The sequence below is a fragment of the Delphinus delphis genome, chromosome 1 (assembly GCF_949987515.2).
Source record: "Delphinus delphis chromosome 1, mDelDel1.2, whole genome shotgun sequence".
Lineage (NCBI taxonomy): Eukaryota > Metazoa > Chordata > Mammalia > Artiodactyla > Delphinidae > Delphinus > Delphinus delphis.
In genome coordinates, this window is record NC_082683.1 from 103,071,214 (window position 1) to 103,093,208 (window position 21,995).

The 21,995-nt window shown below is 36.2% G+C and overlaps 1 protein-coding gene across 2 annotated transcripts in view; it reads left to right on the forward strand.

Moving 5' to 3' along the window:
- Positions 1-21,995, forward strand: part of MAN1A2 (mannosidase alpha class 1A member 2) — a 164,076-nt gene that overhangs the window by 124,945 nt on the left and 17,136 nt on the right. For both annotated transcript variants that reach the window (XM_060027860.1, XM_060027852.1), the window contains exons 11-12: positions 409-581; positions 4,004-4,119. In XM_060027860.1, coding sequence (XP_059883843.1) covers positions 409-581; positions 4,004-4,119 — 289 coding nt within the window. The remainder of the gene's footprint in view (positions 1-408; positions 582-4,003; positions 4,120-21,995) is intronic.

Below are 21,995 nucleotides of genomic sequence, written 5' to 3' on the forward strand. Positions count from 1 at the left end.
TAAAAGGACTTTTAAATTGTCTTGACTTTTAAAAAAATTATTGTGCACAATACGGTTACCTGTCTCATTTGATTTTGGACCAAAACAGAATATGTAATGTGTTTATGTCTAGCTTGGCATTTGTTTCCAAAGGATTACTAGACTTTTGTCAGTTTAGTTAGATATAGCAGTATGTTGATGTACATTATTTATGAGAAATATTTCACGTTAGAATAATAGGAATATTTATAAGAAAATCAAATGCGGATCTTTTAAAATCACTGATTTTGCAAAACAGCAACAATAAAAATAAGACAAACAACAAAACAACTTTACTTCATGCTGCATTCTTTCAGGGGGAGGAAAAAACTCTGGCAAACAAACACAAATGGTTTATTCTGTTCATTTATTTCTTTTGTCATGTTACAGCATTAAAGCTAGGTCCTGAATCATTCAAGTTTGATGGTGCAGTAGAGGCTGTGGCAGTTCGGCAGGCTGAAAAGTATTACATCCTACGTCCAGAAGTAATTGAAACCTATTGGTACCTGTGGCGATTCACTCACGATCCAAGATATAGGGAGTGGGGCTGGGAAGCAGCACTGGTAAATAAGCCGATATTTCATTTAATGTGCAAGAGTGTTCAATTAAGCCTCCTGTAGTGCCATGTATCCTCATCCGTGTTACCTCATGTTCAGTAACTATAGGGCTACTTTCATTTTTTTTTTGATGGAAAAACTGTTAGTTTGTTTCTTAAGCAGTAGAAGTAAACCTTAAAATCCAGTTTAGTTTTCTGTTAGAACTATTTTCCTCCTAGTATTCACTCATTATTCTTACTGAATAACTAAAGGAGTCATTTAAATGGCAGTTTTTCACTATGATTATAAAATTTCTGTACTTGCCTATTAATGCTTAACCTCTGGGGGAAAAATAAAATCATTGTGAAATTGCCCAGATTCACAGCCTGGGTAGATTAACCCCCATTCACTTCAGCTTGTGTTCAGAGTAATTCCTTAGTGGCACCATAAGAAGTGAATTGTTAAAAATTTTCTACATTGAAAGACAAAAAAACCCCAACACACTCTCTCTCTTTCTCTCTCCATATATATATATATACACACACACAGACACACACACACACACACACGTGTGTGTGTGTGTATTTGTAATGAGGAATTTTTAATGGTTAGTAAAGTAAGCAAATCGTTTACTCATAAAATGCTAGCCTTTCAGAGAATTCCATTGTCATCAGTACCTGGGAGGAAGAGAAATCATTAGAGTTTTCATGAAAGTATAGCTTATCACTGGGAGTGAGGAGGTGTTTTATTCTCTAAGACATACTAATTATGATAAATAGTACTAATTATGATGGATATTCATATTCAAATTGTTTAGCTTAAACTTGCAATCTAGATAGAATGAAGACATTCTAGGTGAGGTAAGTAGTGTTAGTAAATTGCTCAGACAAGAATGTGCATGATGTGTTTTAGGGCAGAATATAGACCAATTTATGTAAAAAGGTTTCGCAGGGGCAACTCCAGAGAGAGAAGTTTGGAGCCATTATGTAGATGGTCTTACATGCCAGATCAAGGCATGAATACTTTACTTAGTGCTTCAGGAATAACACACACATACTTAGTTTTCTCAGTTACTATATAAGTGTTTCTTATTTGGCAGGTGGGGATTAAAAGTCCTTTTCCTGTCTAAAAAGCCCCTCAGGTCTTCTTTTTCTTCACCATCTCCTACCCACCAGAGCTCCCTGACTTTAAGAATCCGTTATGGGACTACTAAAGGTTTTTGAAAGGGGAAGGAACTACTGAAGACTTTTTAGTGGGGAGTAACAAAACAAAAGAATCTGATTATAATCTGCAAATTGGTGGGTTTTGGAGACCACTGCGATAATCTAGGAATAATGTGATAAAGACGAACTAAGGTGAGGACACTTACGTGTTGTCATTCAGACATAGTTGGTCCTTATGGAGTTTAACAATAAGAGAATATTAATGGAAACAAGGCAGTTATGAATACAGAGCAGGAACAGATGAAGCATTTATTGTTGCTGCTTTTCTCTGACTACCTGTGTCCAAAATTGGAAATACAGCTGCTAGTGAAACTCTCTGTGCAGGAGGATCCTGCTGCAGTTGAGAGATAGGCAAAATGTTGGCACAGTGGTTTGGGAATAAGACACACACACATACAGACACACACACTTCTGTTGTGTAGCAATGGCTTTTACTAACGCTTACATATATCAAGCAATATTTTATATAGGGGAAATAGGTAAAGTAATCCTGCGATGAATATGACTTGAAAGTCCACTAATATTTAATGCTTCTTATTTAGAGGAATATGGGAGATGTATCTGAATCATGTGGGGCAGGGAGGTGAGGGATGGTGGCAGAAATGCATCTTTTCATTGAGAAACACTAAAGGATAATTTATCCTTTTCCTAAGGTTCTTTTTTTTCCTGTGCGCCTTCTTAAAGGTTTGACAAGCTCAAACTTTAACCCATATCTGTCCATATTTGAATTACAGAGTTAAAATTTTGCTTCTGTAGCCTCTATGGACACACACAAACTCTGAAGAACAAGAACTGAAATAATTATACTTAAAATTCAAGTTTCAAAAGTATGACATGATGAGAAGGGGGTGCAGTGTGGAGACAAAAGAGAAGAACTCACATCTTAAATAGAATTTTCCTTCTTGCCCACCACTGGCTCCCATGTTGGTTTTAAAGAAAGAAAAGGGAAGACAAGCTGGAATAGAATAGTGGTATCTCATGTCTTCTGTAGCTTTAACTATTCCAATTTACATATTCAAATTTCCAAACTTGAATATGTTATGCATGAAAACGTGCCTTTAAGAAATGTCTCTAAATGGCTTAAAGTTTAGTCATGCCTCCCTGATACTTTCACAGTATCCTTAAACTGCTCCGATGTTCTTCAGTGGTAAAGATGCATGATCATTGTGAAGAATATGTGTTTAAAAACGTATTCATGTAAATTGATACAGGCAGTGTGGAGAACAGTAAGGAGGTACCTTAAAAAACTAAAAATAGAACTACCATATGACCCAGCAATCCCACTACTGAGCATATACCCTGAGAAAACCATAATTCAAAAGGAGACATGTACCACAATGTTCATCACAGCACTGTTTACAATAGCCAGGACATGGAAGCAACCTAAGTGTCCATTGACAGATGAATGGATAAAGAAGATGTGGCACATATATACAATGGAATATTACTCAGCCATAAAAAGAAACAAAATTGAGTTATTTGTAGTAAGGTGGATGGACCTAGAGTCTGTCCCACAGAGTGAAGTAAGTCAGAAAGAGAAAAACAAATACTGTATGCTAACACACATATATGGAATCTAAAAAAAAAAATTTCTGAAGAACCTAAGGGCAGGACAGGAATAAAGACACAGACGTAGAGAATGGACTTGAGGATACGGGGAGGGGGATGGGTAAGCTGGGACGAAGTGAGAGAGTGGCATGGACATATATACACTACCAAACGTAAAATAGATAGCTAGTGGGAAGCAGCCACATAGCACAGGGAGATCAGCTCTGTGCTTTGTGACCACCTAGAGGGGTGGGATAGGGAGGGTGGAGGGAGATGCAAGAGGGAGGGGATATGGGATGTAGGTATACATATAGCTGGTTCACTTTGTTATAAAGCAGAAACTAACACACCATTGTAAAGCAACTCCAATAAAGATGTAAAAAATAAAAATGTTTAAAATACTTAGAGAAAAGTACCAACCCTTTGGCAAGGAGACTTTATAAACCAAGCTGTAATCAAAATGGAACTATATAAAAATTAACAATTTGATTAAATAAACACTTTTAGTGTTAATTAGCTTTTCATTAGAAAGGAGGAAGACCCGACAAGTAAAATCTTATTCTGAAACTGTCAAATTCTCATAGAGATCTCTGTAAACTTTTGACTGTGGTTCCTTAACTTGTCCTTCCAAGTTTGAAACTCTATGGAATTGACTCTTTTGTCTCATCTCTTTTACAGGCTATTGAAAAGTATTGCCGAGTCACTGGTGGATTTTCTGGCGTGAAGGATGTATATTCCTCTACTCCTACACATGATGATGTACAGCAGAGCTTCTTTCTTGCTGAAACATTAAAGTAAGTAGATGCCTTAAAAAAATTTTTTTAATTGTAGGGGGGTTTTGCTCTGTGGTCACTACATGATGAATTATGACTATGTGATGTTACACTATATTTTATTACAAAAATCTTTCTATGTAATTGTGTCTTCAATTTTTAGCTACATCTCATGAAGGCATTTTGTCAAATAAGAGTACCTTTATTTTGTATTTAGCTCTTTACTACGCATTAGAATCACCTAGAAGACTTCGTAAAATACAGATTACCGGGCCATGCCCAGTTTCTGATTCAGTAGGTCTAGGGTGGACCCTAAGAATTTACATTCTGACAAACTCCCAGGTGGTACGGATGATGCTGGTCCTGGGATCACACCTCAACTCCCTGTTCTAGCTAATGAAATCTGTTAGGAACAATCATAAGAGTTTTGATGGTTACTAGAGGGTGTATGACCATAGCCACCCATCCTCCCAATGAGGTTTCCTGTAAAGAAATCTGTATAAAGGGAATAATTGAAAAGAAAAAAGACAGCTTTATTATTTGGGCTTATAGTCAGAATCCCAGGCAGAATTATACAAACTTTCCTGGAAGAAGGTGGAGACCTTAAATATGTCTACTTCCCAAAACCCCTGCAAAGTAAGGTCCTTAATACCTTCTTTTAAATTTCACATTTCTATTTCCAGTCAGTCTCTACTTGAATACCTCATAAACTGTCACTACATTTGTCCCAAAAAATATTATTTCCAGACATTGTTCAGGTTATTTGAGGATATATCAGTAGGCAAAAGGGAAAAAAATTCTCAGTCTCTTGGACTTTACATTCTAGTATACTTCTAGCTTACATTCTGGTGTATTATGGTTTAAACGTACATGTCTCAAACTACGTTTCTTATCCTAAATGGCAATCTTACTCCAATTTTTCTTTTATTATCCCTCACATTTTTATTTTCCTATCTTCTCAGCTTGTACGTTATGGTTATTTCTTTTTTTCTCATTCTAATATATCACTTTCTTGTTATATCATTTCTTTATTTTGCCCCCTTGTTTCCATATCTGTAGTTGACCCTAGACCAAACCCTTATTTTGCTGAGATGGTTTAGTCAGTTCCCTCCCTCCAGTCATTTCTTGTATTTGTTTATCCTGTGTCATTAGGCTTGAGACTGTACGAGATAGTTGAAAGAGCACTGGACTGGAAGCTAAAACTGCAGGAGCTTTAGTTATACACTTGCTACAACCTAGCTGAAGGAACATGTCAAAATAAAACTTCCTTGCTTTCAGTTTTCATAGTTGTCAACTGTGGAATTTGACCCAAATTATGTAAGATCTCTCTCTTTTAAAATTTTGTTTACTGTTTTTTAAGCCCAGAAAAATCGTAAGAATAGTACAATGATTGTATCTTTCACCTAGAGTTACCTTTTGTTAATTTTTGCTGCATTCCCATACCCCCATGTATATGTATACATAGACACAGTTCTACTTGTTTGCTTATTTATTTATTTGCTTTATAATTTGAGAGTTACCAGCATTCTGTTATTTACCCAGGAATTTTTAGGAAAAGGGCATAATCTTACACAATCACAATACGGTTATCACGTTTGTGAAACTTAACATTCATACAGTACTGCTGCTTAGTATGTAGTCCATTTTCAAATTTCTCAATTGTTCTAATAATGTACTTTATAATTTTTTTTTAACCCCAACCCAGGGTCCAATAAAGGATCAATTGTTGCATTTGCTTCTCATGTTTCTTAGTCTACTTTAACCTAGAACAAAGTTTCCTTATTCTTCTTTCGTCTTTTATGACATTGACATTAAGTATTCAGGCTAGTTGTTTTGAAGAATGTCCCTCAATTTAGATATTTGTGATTGTTTCCTTATGATCAGATTTAGGTTAAACATTTTTGGCATGAATACTATATAGATGATGTGGCCTTGTTTCATCTCATAAAGAGGCACATGATAACGGTTTAACTCATTGATGATTTTAAATTTGATCATAGGGTTAGATTTGATTATAAGGTCATGTAAAGAATCTTTTTTCTGTTTGTAATAAGTGATCTGTGGAGTGATAACTTTGAGACTGTGTGAATATCCTTTTTCCAACAGTCTTTCTCACTCAGTGTTATTAGCATCTTTCCTGAGCATCTTGCCTGAATTGAATATTACTACAGTAGTGGTAAAATGCTGATTTTGAGGCCTCCTCTAGTCTTAGAAATTACTTGATTTTCAACATTCATATACCATTTTCTTCATGTCACTCTTCTCCTGCTCAAAAGCTCCAATGGCTCATTCATCTCTAGCTTCATTTCTCACTTCTTTTCTTTATATATTCTATCCTTAAACCAAGTTAATCTATCTGTTTATATATCTACCCATCTATAATTTGTTCTTTTGAATTTCATTGTCTATTTCATATTTCTTTGGCTCTGGCAGGAATGTCTTTATTCTTTCTATCAGTTAATGCCCCTCTCTAAATAAAGTTCAGATCTTACCTCTTGCAGGTTGGCTTTCATAATTAATTCTCAAATGCCTCCTCAGTACACACCTTGAGCACTTTAGCACATGGGGTAGGGCTGCAAATACACATGCGCCGTGCTGCTTTTCCCCTTGTAGTATATGGGATATCACCAGTTGACCTTGGTACTTTTCCCTGCCAAGTTCAAGTTCAGGAAGAATCCTTCTCAACGCAGTACTCTAGGTAACCAGTTATATATATACACACACACAAATACATTTGGATCAATAAAAGTAGAAAAAGTCAAAGGAGGAATCATACAGGTATTTATAACAAAACCTAGGCTAAGAAAACTATCACAGTTGAGCACTACATCCATTTCACCTCAGCTCAAATGTTGCATGTTTATTTGAAGGTCTGATAAATTGAGAAAAGTGTGCATGTTGAGGATACATTTCAGTCAGTTTTTCTTGAGTTCATATATGTCAGGTATTAAATAGCTAAGAAAAATCACAGGTTAGTTGGAAACATAGTCTTCTTAATGAATTTATTATTAAAAGAAAAGAGAAATACATAAAATTAAGACCAAGTTTACCACCATGGTGTGTCTGCTTTCAGTGGTATCAGAATCTCCAGGGCAGAAGTTGTTTTGTGTGTGTGCACCTGTCTGTGTATCTTGCTTGTGTGCTTTTTCCCCCTTCCTATCTTAAAATTCAAAATTTGAATATAATGGCAAAATTCTGGAAAACTATATATATAAGAATATGTCAATACTTTTATATAGTGAAAGCTATGGAAAAAGATGTACATGGATGTTTATTGAAGTTATAAAAATAAAGAGTTACTATATGTTCAATATTAGTTGAAAGGTTAAATAAACTATGGCACATCCACAGCGGGTATTATGGAACCAATAGCAATTATAGACTCATCACGGTATAATGTTAAGTGAGCTATTAAGTGCATATATACATATATAGATGCACATCTTAATATTATTTCAATAACATCAAAATGTATACTGTGATTTAGCTTAATTGGTGGTATTCTTTTAAATCCATTTCTGGTTTTGCTTTTGTAATCAGGTAAAACATTTTTTTAAATAAGTTAAACTGCAGTCACATTTTCCTGTCTCAAATTCATTTGCTGTCTTTGTGCCTAGAATCAAAAGACATTTTTTGAGCTGCAAAAAATTTAGAGATCCAACATACACCACTGCAATCCATTCCTCCCCTCTACACATAGACATTCCCAATGCTGAAAAATCTCTTTACAACATACAGAATATTTTGTCATAAAGTCTTTTGTTAATCTCTAGTTTTTTGTTAATCTCTAGTTAACAGGCAGCTCACTGCCTCATAAGGCTAACCCATTACATTGTTCAGAAGCTTTCATTGTTAGAAATATCTTTCTTATATTGAGTTAAAATCTGCTTCACTGTGCGATCCATTCAGTGATCCATACTTTACCATTTGGAAATACGGAGTCTTCTACATGGATGTTAACTAAAAATACTTGTATTTATCAGGCTAAAGGTGACAAGTTTCTGTACTATTTCTTTCCGGTACCAGTCTGGTTGACTTCTCTAGAGATGATTCCATGGTTTTCTAGACTGAACACTGCATTTAAGATGTGAATAAACCAGTGCAGAGTACCAATTGCTAATTTGGTCTTTATACCTTCATCAAAGCAAGATACTATTGTATTCTGTTTTCTGGTAGCCCTGTCAATATAGCTTGAAATTTTGATATGGTCTTTTTTTTTTTTTTTAACATGAACTAAGATAATTATTTTCTATCTTACATTGGTATGATTAGCTTTTATGAAATTTATTACATTTTACCTTTATCCATTATTAAATCTTATTTTGTTAGATTTAACATATTCTAATTTATTGAAATTTTTTTGAACTCTTGAGTTTTTCATTTAATGTATTAGCTATTCTACCTTTGTGTCACTTACAGATTTAATAGGTATGCCTTTTCTGTATATACCCAAGTTAATCAAACATTAAAGACATCTAACCTATGTATTCTTAACCAGTTCATACTTAGCTGTCTTTTCCCAACTCTTTCCCTTAATAGCTGTGTGACATTGGACAAGTTACTTAATATTTCTCTACCTCAGTTTCATCATCCGTAAAAAAGGAATTACTAATAGTATCATCTCAAGGGCTTGTTATGGGGATTAATATAGCGAAGCCCTTAGAATTATACCTGGCACAAAATACAAGATAGCAGGTATAAAGTCACTATAGGACAGTAGGGCTGGGAGATGGGGAAAAAAGGTAGACGTGAAGCAATGGAGGACAAGGACAAACTAGAACTCACAAGGACCAACGATCCCACATATGTGTCTCACTGCCTCTAGCGTTGATAAACAGGTGACTTGCAGAAGTAGCTGGCACCTTCTGCCACAGGGCTATACATGCCTGGCCTGGGAACTGGAGAAATTGATGAGGAGCTCCAACAGGAACTGCAGAAATTGCAGGTCTGGCAGCTGCCCCACACCTCTGAGGTGAGCCAGGTAATCACTGACAACATGCATAACTTTAACAGCATGTGGCAACCCTGCACCGTCCCTCAGAGCATTATGGCTCCTGCTTTACTTCAGCCTCCACATCACATGCATATGTTTTTGTAGCCAACCCTAACCCAGAATCATACAGAGAAAGTAATTCTGACAAATACAGTTCCAGCTTAGCTATGCTGACAAAGTATACAATCACCACAGGAGACAGGTCCCTCCAGATAGTGAAAAATATTATAACCTGCTTTATATCATATGGTATACAGTATTTGTATATAAAAGAGATCATTTTAAAAGTATTATAAAGCTATACTAATTAAAAGGCTTTAGTAGTAGTACAAGAATAAATGGAACAGTGGAACAGGATAGTTTGGAAATAGGCCCACTTATATGTAGAAATGTTATCTTTGAAAAATGGCAGTTCGGATCATTGAGGAAAAATTAAATAATTTAATAAAGGAAGTTAGAAAAATTATCCATTAGAAAAAAAATAAAACGGTATTCCTGTAAATAATAAAACTGATCTTATAGAACATAGCTTTAAATATTAAACATGAAATAAAATCCTGAAAAAATTTGGAAGTTTTTTTTTCTCCCAACTCTGGGGGTGAAGATGGCATGACACAAACCCCAGAAACCATAGAAGAAAAAGATTTAAATTTTTAACTACAGAAAAATGGACATCTGTAAGAAAAAAAAAGAACATTAAACAAAGTAAGACAGATGACACACTGGGAAAATATATTTGCAATACATTTGATAGTCAATGGGTAAATTTTCTTAAAATGTGAAATTATTAAGGAATAAGTATTAAGCTAAAATAAGTAAAGGCAGTTCACTGCAAAATACAGATGGAAAATACCATAAATACATGAAAAATAAACATTTGACCCACTCATGAAGAAATGAAATAAAACTAATAATCAAATACCATGTTTCACTATCAGATTACTTAAGATTTTAAAAGTTTGCAATCTGGTGTTAATAAGGATGTATGGATCCAGTCACTTATAAACACTGGAAGTGAGAATGTATGTTGTTTGATGTGAGTGATTTCAGTGAAATCTGAAAAAGAACCTGTTGAAATATTAAGAGCACATTAATTTTGCTTCAGTAATCCTACTTCTAGAAGTTATCCTACAGGTATACTTCCCCAAGTGAGAAAGATGGATAAAAAAGATTGCTCCTTACTTCCATATTGTTTATATTCTTTGCTCTTATACTGAATAATTAAGATTAAGTGCTGCATGTACCTTTTTAGGCACATCTCCTGTTACACCACTTTCCCCATGCATTTATTTGATCCATACCTGCCCACTGTACATTTTCACTTACGTGTTTTTACTCTTGCTTTCCCTTCTGCGTGAAATTTATCGTTCCTTTTTTTTAATCCCTTACAAAATCCTATTACTTTGTCAAGGTCTAGCTCGAATATTACTATCTCTGTGAATCCTCTTCAACACTAAGACAGAATTAAGCCATTTTTAGGTATACTTAAAATACTTCCTTTGTTCTGATAGTCTCCGTGAAATATTAATATCCTCACTGCTTACTTTCATGATTGGGATAGAGTATACATACATTCAACAGATGTTTGTTGAACTGTACAGAAATAACAGCATAGCACTTGTCATGTTAAAATTAGTCAGATAAACATCTATCTCCTCTGTCTTGTGTAGGTCCTGAGAAATCAAGGCTAATATGGTTTGTTTTTAATACAGATATTTTTTAAAGTGTAAAAACAGTATGTGGATATAGCAAAATGAATTAAGTAGTATGAAACAGAAAAAATGAAAAAAGTTTCTCTGTATTCCACATGTAGTTTCACTTCCCAAAGATAACTACAGTTGACCCTTGAATAACAGAGGTTCAACCTTGCAGATCCACTTATATACAGATTACTTTCAATAAATATACTGGAAAGTTTTTGGAGATTTGTGACAATTTGAAAAAATATGCAGGTGAACTGAGTGGTCTAGAAATATTGAAAAAATTAAGGAAAAAGTCAGGTACATCATGAATTCATAAAATATATGTACATACTGGTCCATTATATCATTTACTGCCATAAAATATACACAAATCTATTATTAAAAGTTAAAATTTCTCAAAACTTACACAAACACTTAGGCTATAGTTGGCGACATTTGCATCCAGTGATTCGAGTATATGCTTAAAATGCCTAGTGATGAACCAATCCCTCCGATCAGGAAACTTACACAAGCCTCTTAGATAGCCTCATCCACCAGAGGGCAGACAGCAGAAGCAAGAAGAACTACAGTCCTGCAGCCTGTGGAACAAAAACCACATTCACAGAAAGCTAGACAAGATGAAAGGGAAGAGGGCTGTGTACCAGATGAAGGAACAAGATAAAACCCCAGAAAAACAACAAAATGAAGTGGAGATAGGCAACCTTCCAGAAAAAGAATTCACAATAATGATGGTGAAGATGATCCAGGACCTCGGAAAAAGAATGGCGGCAAAGATCGAGAAAATGCAAGAAAGGTTTAAGAAAGACCTAGGAGAATTAAAGAACAAACAAACAGACTGAACAATACAATAACTGAAATGAAAACTACACTAGAAGGAATCAATAGCAGAATAACTGAGGCAGAACGGATAAGTGACCTGGAAGACAGAATGGTGGAATTCACTGCTGCAGAACAGAATAAAGAAAAAATAATGAAAAGAAATGAAGACAGCCTAAGAGACCTCTGGGACAACATTAAATGCAGCAACATTCGCATTATAGGGGTCCCAGAAAGAGAAGAGAGAGAGAAAGGACCAGAGAAAATATTTGAAGAGACTATAGTTGAAAACTTCCCTAACATGGGAAAGGAAATAGCCACCCAAGTCCAGGAAGCGCAGAGAGCCTCATACAGGATAAACCCAAGGAGAAACATGCCAAGACATATAGTAATCAAACTGGCAAAAATTAAAGACAAAGAAAAATTATTGAAAGCAGCAAGGGGAAAACGACAACATACAAGGGAACTCCCATAAGGTTAACAGCTGACTTCTCAGCATAAACTCTACAAGCCAGAAGGGAGTGGCATGATATACTTAAAGTGATGAAAGGGAAGAACCTACAACCAAGATTACTCTAACTTGCAAGGATCTCATTCAGATTCGATGGAGAAATCAAAAGCTTTACAGACAAGCAAAAGCTAAGAGAATTCAGCACCACCAAACCAGCTATACAACAAATACTAAAGGAACTTCTATAAGTGGGAAACATGAGAAGAAAAGGACCTACAAAAAGAAACCCAAAACAATTAAGAAAATAAATGGTCGTAGGAACATACATATCGATAATTACCTTAAATGTGAATGGATTAAATGCTCCAACCAAAAGACACAGGCTTTCTGAGTGGATACGAAAACAAGACCCATATATATGCTGTCTACAAGAGACCCACTTCAGACCTAGGGACACATACAGACTGAAAGTGAGGGGATGGAAAAAGATCTTCCATGCAAGTAGAAATCAAAAGAGAGCTGGAGTAGCAATGCTCATATCAGATAAAATGGACTCTAAAATAAAGAATGTTACAAGAGACAAGGAAGGACACTACATAATGATCAAGGGATCGATCCAAGAAGAAGATGTAACAACTATAAATATATATGCACCCCACATAGGAGAACCTCAATACATAAGGCAACTGCTAACAGCTATACGAGAGGAAATCGACTGTAACACAATAATAGTGGGGGACTTTAATACCTCACTTACATAAATGGACAGATCATCCAAAATGAAAATAAGGAAACGGAAGCTTTAAATGACACAATAGACCAGATAGATTTAATTGATATTTATAGGACATTCCATCCAAAAACAGCAGATTACATTTTCTTCTCAACTGCGCACGGAACATTCTCCAGGATAGATCACATCTTGGGTCACAAATCAAGCCTCATTAAATTTAAGAAAATTGAAATCATATCAAGCATCTTTTCTGATCACAATGGTATGAGATTAGAAATGAATCACAGTGGAAAAAAGGTAAAAAACACCAACACATGGAGGCTAAACAATAAGTTACTAAATAACCTAAGAGATCACTGAAGAAATCAAAGAGGAAATCAAAAAATACCTAGAGACAAATGACAATGAAAACACGACAATCCAAAACCTGTGGGATGCAGCAAAAGCAGTTCTTAGAAGGAAGTCTATAGCTATACAAGCCTACCACAAGAAACAAGAAAAATCTCAAATAAACAATCTAACCTTACACCTAAAGGAACCGGAGAAAGAAGTACAAACAAAACCCAAAGTCAGCAGAAGGAAAGAAATCATAAAGATCAGATCAGAAATGAATGAAATAGAAACAAAGAAACCAATAGCAAAGATCAATAAAACTAAAAGTTGCGTCTTTGAGAAGATAAAATTGATAAACCGTTAGCCAGACTCATCAAGAGGGAGAGGACTCAAATCAATAAAATTAGAAATGAAAAACAAGTTGTTACAACAGACACTGCAGAAAATACAAAGCATCCTAAGAGACTACTACCAGCAACGCTATGCCAATAAAATGGACAACCTGGAAGAAATGGACAAATTCTTAGAAAGGTATAACCTTCCAAGACTGAACCAGGAAGAAATAGAAAATATGAACAGACCAATCACAAGTAACAAAATTGAAGCTGTGATTTAAAAATCTTCCAATAAACAAAAGTCCAGGACCAGATGGCTTCACAGGGGAATTCTATCAAACATTTAGAGGAGAGCTAACATCCATCCTCCTAAAACTCTTCCAAAAAAACTTGCAGAGGAAGGAACACTCCCAAACTCATTCTATGAGGCCACCATCACCCTGATACCAAAACCAGACAGAGATACTACAAGAAAAGAAAATTACAGACCAATATCACTGATGAATATAGATGCAAAAATCCTCAACAAAATACTAGCAAACAGAATCCAACCACAGATTAAAAGGATCATACACCATGATCAAGTGGGATTTATCCCAGGGATGTGAGGATTCTTCAATATATGCAAATCAATCAATGTGATACACCATATTAACAAATTGAAGAATAAAAACCATATGCTCATCTCAATAGATGCAGTAAAAGCTTTTGACAAAATTCAACACCTATTTATGATAAAAACTCTCCAGAAAGTGGGTATAGAGGGAACCTACCTCAACATAATAAAGGCCATGTATGACAAACCCACAGCTAACATCATTCTCAATGGTGAAAAACTGAAAGTATTTCCTCTAAGATCAGGAAAAAGACAAAGCTGTCCACTGTCACCACTATTATTCAGCATAGTTTTAGAAGTCCTAGCCATAGCAATCAGAGAAGGAAAAGAAATAAAAGGAATATAAATTGGAAAAGAAGTAAAACTGTAACCCTTTGCAGGTGACATGATACTATACATAGAGGATCCTAAAGATGCCACCAGAAAACTACTAGAGCTAATCAATGACTTTGGTAAAGTTGTAGGATACAAAATTAATGCACAGAAATCTCTTGCATCCCTATACACTAACGATGAAAAATCTGAAAGAGAATTTAAGGAAACACTCCCATTTACCATTGCAACAAAAAGAATAAAATATCTAGGAATAAACCTACCTAGGGAGACAAAAGAGCTGTATGCAGAAAACTATAAGACACTGATGAAGGAAATTAAAGATGATGCCAACAGATGGAGAGATATACCATGTTCTTGGATTGGAAGAATAAATATTGTGAAAATGACTATACTACCCAAAGCAATCTACAGATTCAGTGCAATCCCTATGAAATTACCAATGGCATTTTTTATGGAACTAGAACAAAAAATCTTAAAATTTGTATGGAGACACAGAAGACCCCGAATAGCCAAAGCAGTCTTGAGGGAAAAAAACGGAGCTGGAGGAATCAGGCTCCCTGATTTCAGACTATACTACAAAGCTACAGTAATCAAGACAATATGGTACTGGCACAAAAGCGGAAACATAGATCAATGGAACAAGATAGAAAGCCCAGAGATAAGCCAACGCGCCTATGGTCAACTAATCTATGACAAAGGAGGCAAGGATATGCAATGGAGAAAAGACAGTCTCTTCAGTAAGTGGTGCTGGGAAAACTGGACAGCTATGTGTAAAAGAATGAAATTAGAACACTCCCTAACACCAAACACAAAAATACACTCAAAATGGATTAGAGACCTAAATGTAAGACCAGACACTATAAAACTCTTAGAGGAAAACATAGGCAGAACACTCTTTGACATAAGTCACAGCAAGATCTTTTTTGATCCACCTCCTAGAGTAATGGAAATAAAAACAAAAATAAACAAATGGGACCTAATGAAACTTAAAAGCTTTTGCACAGCAAAGGAAACCATAAACAAGACGAAAAGACAACCCTCAGAATGGGAGAAAACATTTGCAAATGAATCAGTGGACAAAGGATTAATTTCCAAAATATATAAACAGCTTATGCAGCTCCATATTAAAGAAACAGACAACCCAATCCAAAAATGGGCAGAAGACCTAAATAGACATTTCTCCAAAGAAGACATACAGATGGCCAAGAAGCACATGAAAAGCTGCTCAACATCACTAATTATTAGAGAAATGCAAATCAAAACTACAGTGAGGTATCACCTCACACCAGTTAGAATGGGCATCATCAGAAAATCTACAAACAACAAATGCTGGAGAGGGTGTGGAGGAAAGGGAACCCTCTTGCTCTGTTGGTGGGAATGTAAATTGATACAGCCACTATGGGGAACCGTATGGATGTTCTTTAAAAAACTAAAAATAGAATTACCATATGATCAAGCAATCCCACTACTGGGCATATACCCAGAGAAAACCATAATTCAAAAAGACACATGCACCCCAATGTTCATTGCAGCACTATTTACAGTAGCCAGGTCATGGAAGCAACCTAAATGCCCATGGACAGACGAATGGATAAAGAAGATGTGGTACATATATACAATGGAATATTATTCAGCTATAGAAAGGAATGAAATTGGGTCATTTGTTGAGCCGTGGATGGATCTAGAGACTGTCATTCAGAGTGAAGTAAGTCAGAAAGAGAAAAACAAATATCGTATATTAACGCATGTATGTGGAACCTAGAAAAATGGTACAGGTGAACCAGTTTGCAGGGCAGAAATTGAGACACAGATGTAGAGAACAAATGTATGGACACCAAGGGGGGAAAGCCGCAGTGGGGTGGGGATGGTGGTGTGATGAATTGGGCGATTGGGATTGACATGTATACACTGATGTTTGTAAAGTTGAGGACTAATAAGAACCTACTGTATAAAAAAGTAAAATAAAATCCAAAAATTAAAAAAAGATGCCTAGTGATGCTAATCATCTCCATGTGAGCAGTTCATCTCTCTAGTAAATTGTGTATCAAGAAAAAAGCGATCTCTCCCTGTTTTTAAGTATATTTTTCATCATGTTTAGTGTAATGCTGTAAATCTTGGATAGCACCATGGGACCCCTACAAAGTGCCAGTAGTGATGCTGGACATGTTCCTAAGAAGCAGAGAAAAGTCAAGACATTGACATTTCAAGAAAAAGTTGAATTGCTTGATATGTACTGTAGATTGAGGTCTGTAGCTGTGTTTTCTCACGACTGCATGATAGATGAATCCAGTGTAAGGACGAGTGTGAAAAAAAAAAGAAAAATTCATTAAGCCATCACTGCAGCTACACCAGCAGGCACAAAAACCTTGCACTTTTTGCAAAATACCTTTTTATCTTGTATTGAAAATGCAGCTTTTTTTTTTTTTTTTTTTTTTTGCGGTACACAGGCCTCTCACTGTTGTGGCCTCTTCCGCCACGGAGCACAGGCTCCGGACGCGCAGGCACAGTGGCCATGGCCCACGGGACCAGCCGCTCCGCGGCATGTGGGATCCTCCCGGACCGGGGCACGAACCCGCGTCCGCTGCATCGGCAGGCGGACTCCCAACCACTGCGCCACCAGGGAAGCCCCGAAAATGCAGCTTTTTATGTGGGTGCAGGATTGCGAGGCATTCCTATAGACTCTAATATAATTTGAGAAAAAGCAAAGTCGTTATATGACAACTTAAAGCAAAAGGAAGGTGCAGGATTTAATGCCTGTAAAGAATGGTTTGCTAATTTTAGAAAGAGCTTTGGCTTAAAAAATGTCACTATAACACAACAGGAGAAGCAGCTTCTGCTGACCAAGAGGCAGCAGAGGAGTTCCCAGACACCATTAAGAAAATCATTGAGGAGAAAGAATATCTGCCTAAACAGGTTTTAATGCAGACAAAAGTGCCCTCTTCTGGAAAAGAAAAATGCCAGAGAGGACATTTTTTAGTAAAGAAGAGAAGTAAGCACCAGGATTTAAAGCAGGAAGGGATAGGCTAACTCTACTGTTTTGTGCAAATGCAGTTGGGTTTATTGTAAGAACTGCCCTTATCTCCAAAGCTGCTAATTAACCCTTGAGCCTTGAGGGGCAAAGACAAACACCAGCAGCACGTCTTTTGCTTTGTCCCTGAAGTCAGGAAGTACCTTGCCAGTAAGAGGCTGCCTTTTAGGAAAGCAGCGGGGGCACGGGGGTGGTGGTGTAAAGAATTGGGAGATTGGGATTGACATATGTACACTAATATGTATAAAATGGATAACTAATAAGAACCTGCTGTATAAAAAAATAAATAAAATTCAAAAAAAAAAAGACTGCCTTTTAGAGTTCTTTCGTTATTGGACAACGACCCTGGCCCCCTAGAACCCCAGAGTTCACCACCAAAGGCGTCAAAGTGGCCTACTTGCCTCCAAACACAACATCTCTAATTCAGCCTCTAGATCAGGGGGTCATAAGAACCTTTAAGGCACATTTTACACAGTACTCTATGGAAAAGGCTGTCAGCGCTGTGGAAGAGAACCGCAACAGAGAAAACATCATGAAAGTCTGGAAGGATTACACCACTGAATATGCCATCATTATTAAAGAAAAAGCCATTAAATTCTTGTTGGAGGAAACTGTGTCCAGATGTTGTGCATAACTTCACAGGATTTACAACAGAGCCAGTCAAGGAAATCATGAAAGAGATTGTAGATATGGCAAAACAGGGAGGAGGCGAAGGGTTTCAAGATACAGATGTTGGAGGAATTTAAGAGCTATTAGACACCACACCAGAGGAATTAACAAAAGATGAGCGCTTCCAAACCAGTGGCAGATGATGAGGAAGAAGACATGGAAGAAGCAGTGCAGAAAACAGATGGACCTTAGACAATTTGGCAGGAGGGTTCCAATTATTCAGGACTGCTTTTGACTTCTTTTATGACATGGACCTTCTATGATATGGGCACTGAAACTAAAGCAAACAGTGGAGGAAGGATTGGAACCACATAGAAACTTTTTTGGAGAAATGAAAAAGCAAAAAAGTCAGAATTTATGATGTGTTTCCATAAAGCTGTACTGAATGCGCCTTCCTCTCCTACCTCCCCTTCCACGTCTGAGACAGCAAGACCAACCTCCTCTCTTCCACTTCCTCCTCAGCCTACTCAACATGAAGATGATGAGGATGGAGACCTTTCTGATGGTGGTCCACTTAATGATTAGATCATCATGTTGTACAGTTAATAAACTTATCTGTTGTGCATGTGTGTGAGTGTCTCCGTGTGAAAATCTAATAACTGTATGGCAAGAACTGTATGGAATGAGATGTTTTTGTGTCATCATCATCGCTTAAGTATTCATCGTGTAGAACATCGTGTGCAAGACTTTTTACTGCATTCCCACCAACAGTACACAAGGGTTTCCTTTTCTCCACATCTTCACCAACACTTGTTACCTTTTGTCTTTTTGATAATAGTCTTTGAAACAGGTGTGAGGTGGTATCTCATTGTGGTTTTGATTTGCATTTCCCTGATGGTTAGTAATGTTGAACATCTTTACGTGTATCAACTGTTGGCCATTTGTGTGTCTTTTTGGGAAAATGTTCAGTTTCTCTGCCCATTTTTTAATTGGGTTGTTTGGTTTTTAGCTATTGAGTTGTGTTAGTTCTTTATATATTTTGGATGTTAACCCCTGTCAGATATATGATTTGCAGCTATTTTCTCCCATTCTATAGGTTGCCTGTTCATTCTTTGGATTGTTCCTTTTGCTGTGCAGAAGCTTTTTAGTTTGATGTAGTTCCACTTATTTATTTTTGCCTTTGTTGCTTGTGCTTTTGGTGTCATATCCAAAAAATCATTGCCAAGACCCATGTCAAGGAGCTCTTTCTCTGTTTTCTTCTAGGAGTTTTACAGTTTCAGGTCTTAAGTAGCTTCTGATTGTATCACTTTATCATTTCTAATTGTATTTTTTAAAGCATTCCTGATTATCCTATATAAAATTTCAGTTTGTTCCCTTATTCCCTCATTTTCTCTTCCTTTAATTTTCGCCATAGCACCTGTCTTCTAACATACTGTATAATTCCCTTAGGCATATAAGAATATACGCCTTAGAATATGAACTCCACGAGGGCGGTGATATTTGTATATTTTAGTTATTGTTTTATCCCCAGCATCAGTGGTGGAGCCACACATAGTTGTTTCAGTATTAAATATTTGCGGAGTAAAGGATTGAATCATTTGATTCTGAGAGAGAGCTGAAAAACAGCCATTTTATAAGATCTTACAAAAATGAGAGTGGGAAGGAGAAGAGAATAATAGAACTATTTTATTTCCTGCTTGAGGCTCAGGGCTTGAACTCAGAATTCAGTTAGTGCTAGAATATAGCTAATAATGAGCGGGTCAAGAAATTAATAAAGCAAGAAGGAAAGGCACAAGGCAAGATGTGAAAAGTGGAGGAGTCAGGGCAGTTGATCTGTTTTCAGTAGAGAGTCAAAGGTTCAGATGCCCACATGAAGGAGAAAAGCAGAAACAGTACAAACTGGTGATAGAAGTTACAAAATTGGTAAACCTAGGGCAGTGGTTCTTAAACTTGAGCATGCATCAGAATCATCTGGAAAGCTTCTTAAAACAGATTGCTGAGCTCCATTGCCAAAGTTTCTGATTAGAAGGTCTAGAGTGGGATCTGAGAATTTTCATCTGTAACAAGTTCCCAAGTGATGCTGATGCTGCTGGTCTGGAGGATCACACTTTGAGACCACTGACACCTGTGACTCCGTAAACCACTTATGGAAGCAATTAGGGATCAAGGAATTACCTATACTGACAAGGAATAGCTAGTATACCATGAGGTCATGTGGACAAATCATGGCTATATTTATGTGGTCCAGTCTCCTCAAATGGTATACTGAAGGTATACCATATTTTTTAATCCCTCTTAGGACTTACCACAGTGTCACTGCAATCCACATATTAGACACTAGGGGACACACACACAGAGTGAATTTCACTTGCGCTGTTTAATATAAGCATTTTTTTCAGTTTGCAAGCTGTGTACTTTGAAATATCCTTGCCAGTTTTCTTTTGCTGCAGTAGAGGGAGCTACAATTCAAATTATACTTATGTAGCAGTAACACATAATAAGATTATTTTCCTTTTCCATCATTCTTTTTTCTTAACTTTAAAAATTGACATATATACACTATCGATACTATGTATGAAATAGATAACTAATGAGAACCTACTGTATAGCACAGGGAAATCTACTCAGTGTTCTGTGGTGACCTAAATGAGAAGGAAATCCAAAAAAGAGGGGATATACATATATGTATAGCTGATTCACTTTGCTGTACAGCAGAAACGAACACAACATTGTAGAGCAACTCTACGCCAATACAAAATAAATGAATACAAAATAAATAAAACAAAAATTGGCTTTATTAAAGTTTTCTAAGTGTACAGTTCATTGTATTTTGGCAAATATATAAGCTTGAGTAACTACAGCCACAGGTAATATGGAATATTTCCATCCTCATCTTGCAGTGAGTTCCACCCCAACCTTGAACACATAGCTGCTTTGTGTTACTATAGGTTGCCTGTATTATGCACTTTTTTTTGTTTGGCATTCTTTTCAGCATCATTTTTTTAGCTCAGTCAGTGTTGCTGCATGTATCAGTAGTCCATTCCTTTCTCTTGGTAGTATTCTGTTGTATGGCTGTGCCACATATTCTTTATTCATTCACTTTTTGGTGGTTCATTAGTCATATGCTTTTGAAAGGAATTATGTTTGTTTACCATTTGACTACACATCAGTGTCTTGCTCTTAGTTTTTTCTATCTAGGAATTTTTAAATTTCTCCCTTAAAAGTAACTAATGCCACCTATTTTGCTGTTACCAAATAATTACTATCAAATAATTTGCTATTAAACAAAATTCTAAATGTTTTTAATCTTGGGGCTTCTTAAAGCAGAGACGGCAGATATAGAACTGTAGGAGCTAAAATCTGTGGCAACAGTCTTCCTCTCAAAACTCAAGTAAATATTGCTGACTGAAGTTTTTTGTTCTAAGCTTGTCCTGGTCAAAAAATTCCAGTGAGACTTCTGTTTCTCCCTTTGCAAGCAATTTTATGCATGTTTTTCCTGATATTTACCTAAGTTGGCTAATTAGGTGCTTTTTCTAGGGGAATATTTTAGTATTATAAGAAAGCTAGTAATATACAAATAGAGTAACATATTTGTGGTAAATTACCAAAAATGTTAGTTGTAGTGTCTAGAAAATGAGTGTATATGGGTTTTGCTGTAAAATTCTTTCCAAGTTTCTGTAGGTTTGAAAGTTTTATAATAAAATATTGAGGTGGGAGAAAGGAGGAAAAGAGCCAGTAAATTGTTATCCAGGAGACAGATATTATTGCTGATGTTGTTATCATATCCTATAGTAGTTCCAATTCTTCTTTTTATAGCTACTGTTATCTTCCTTTGCCTGTAAAGTTATTCTCAATATAAGCAAATGAATGTACAGTTAGCCAGCTACCAGACTGTTAAAGCTAATTCCCTAGTGAACAAGGTTTTGAAGTAGGTTCAAAGACAG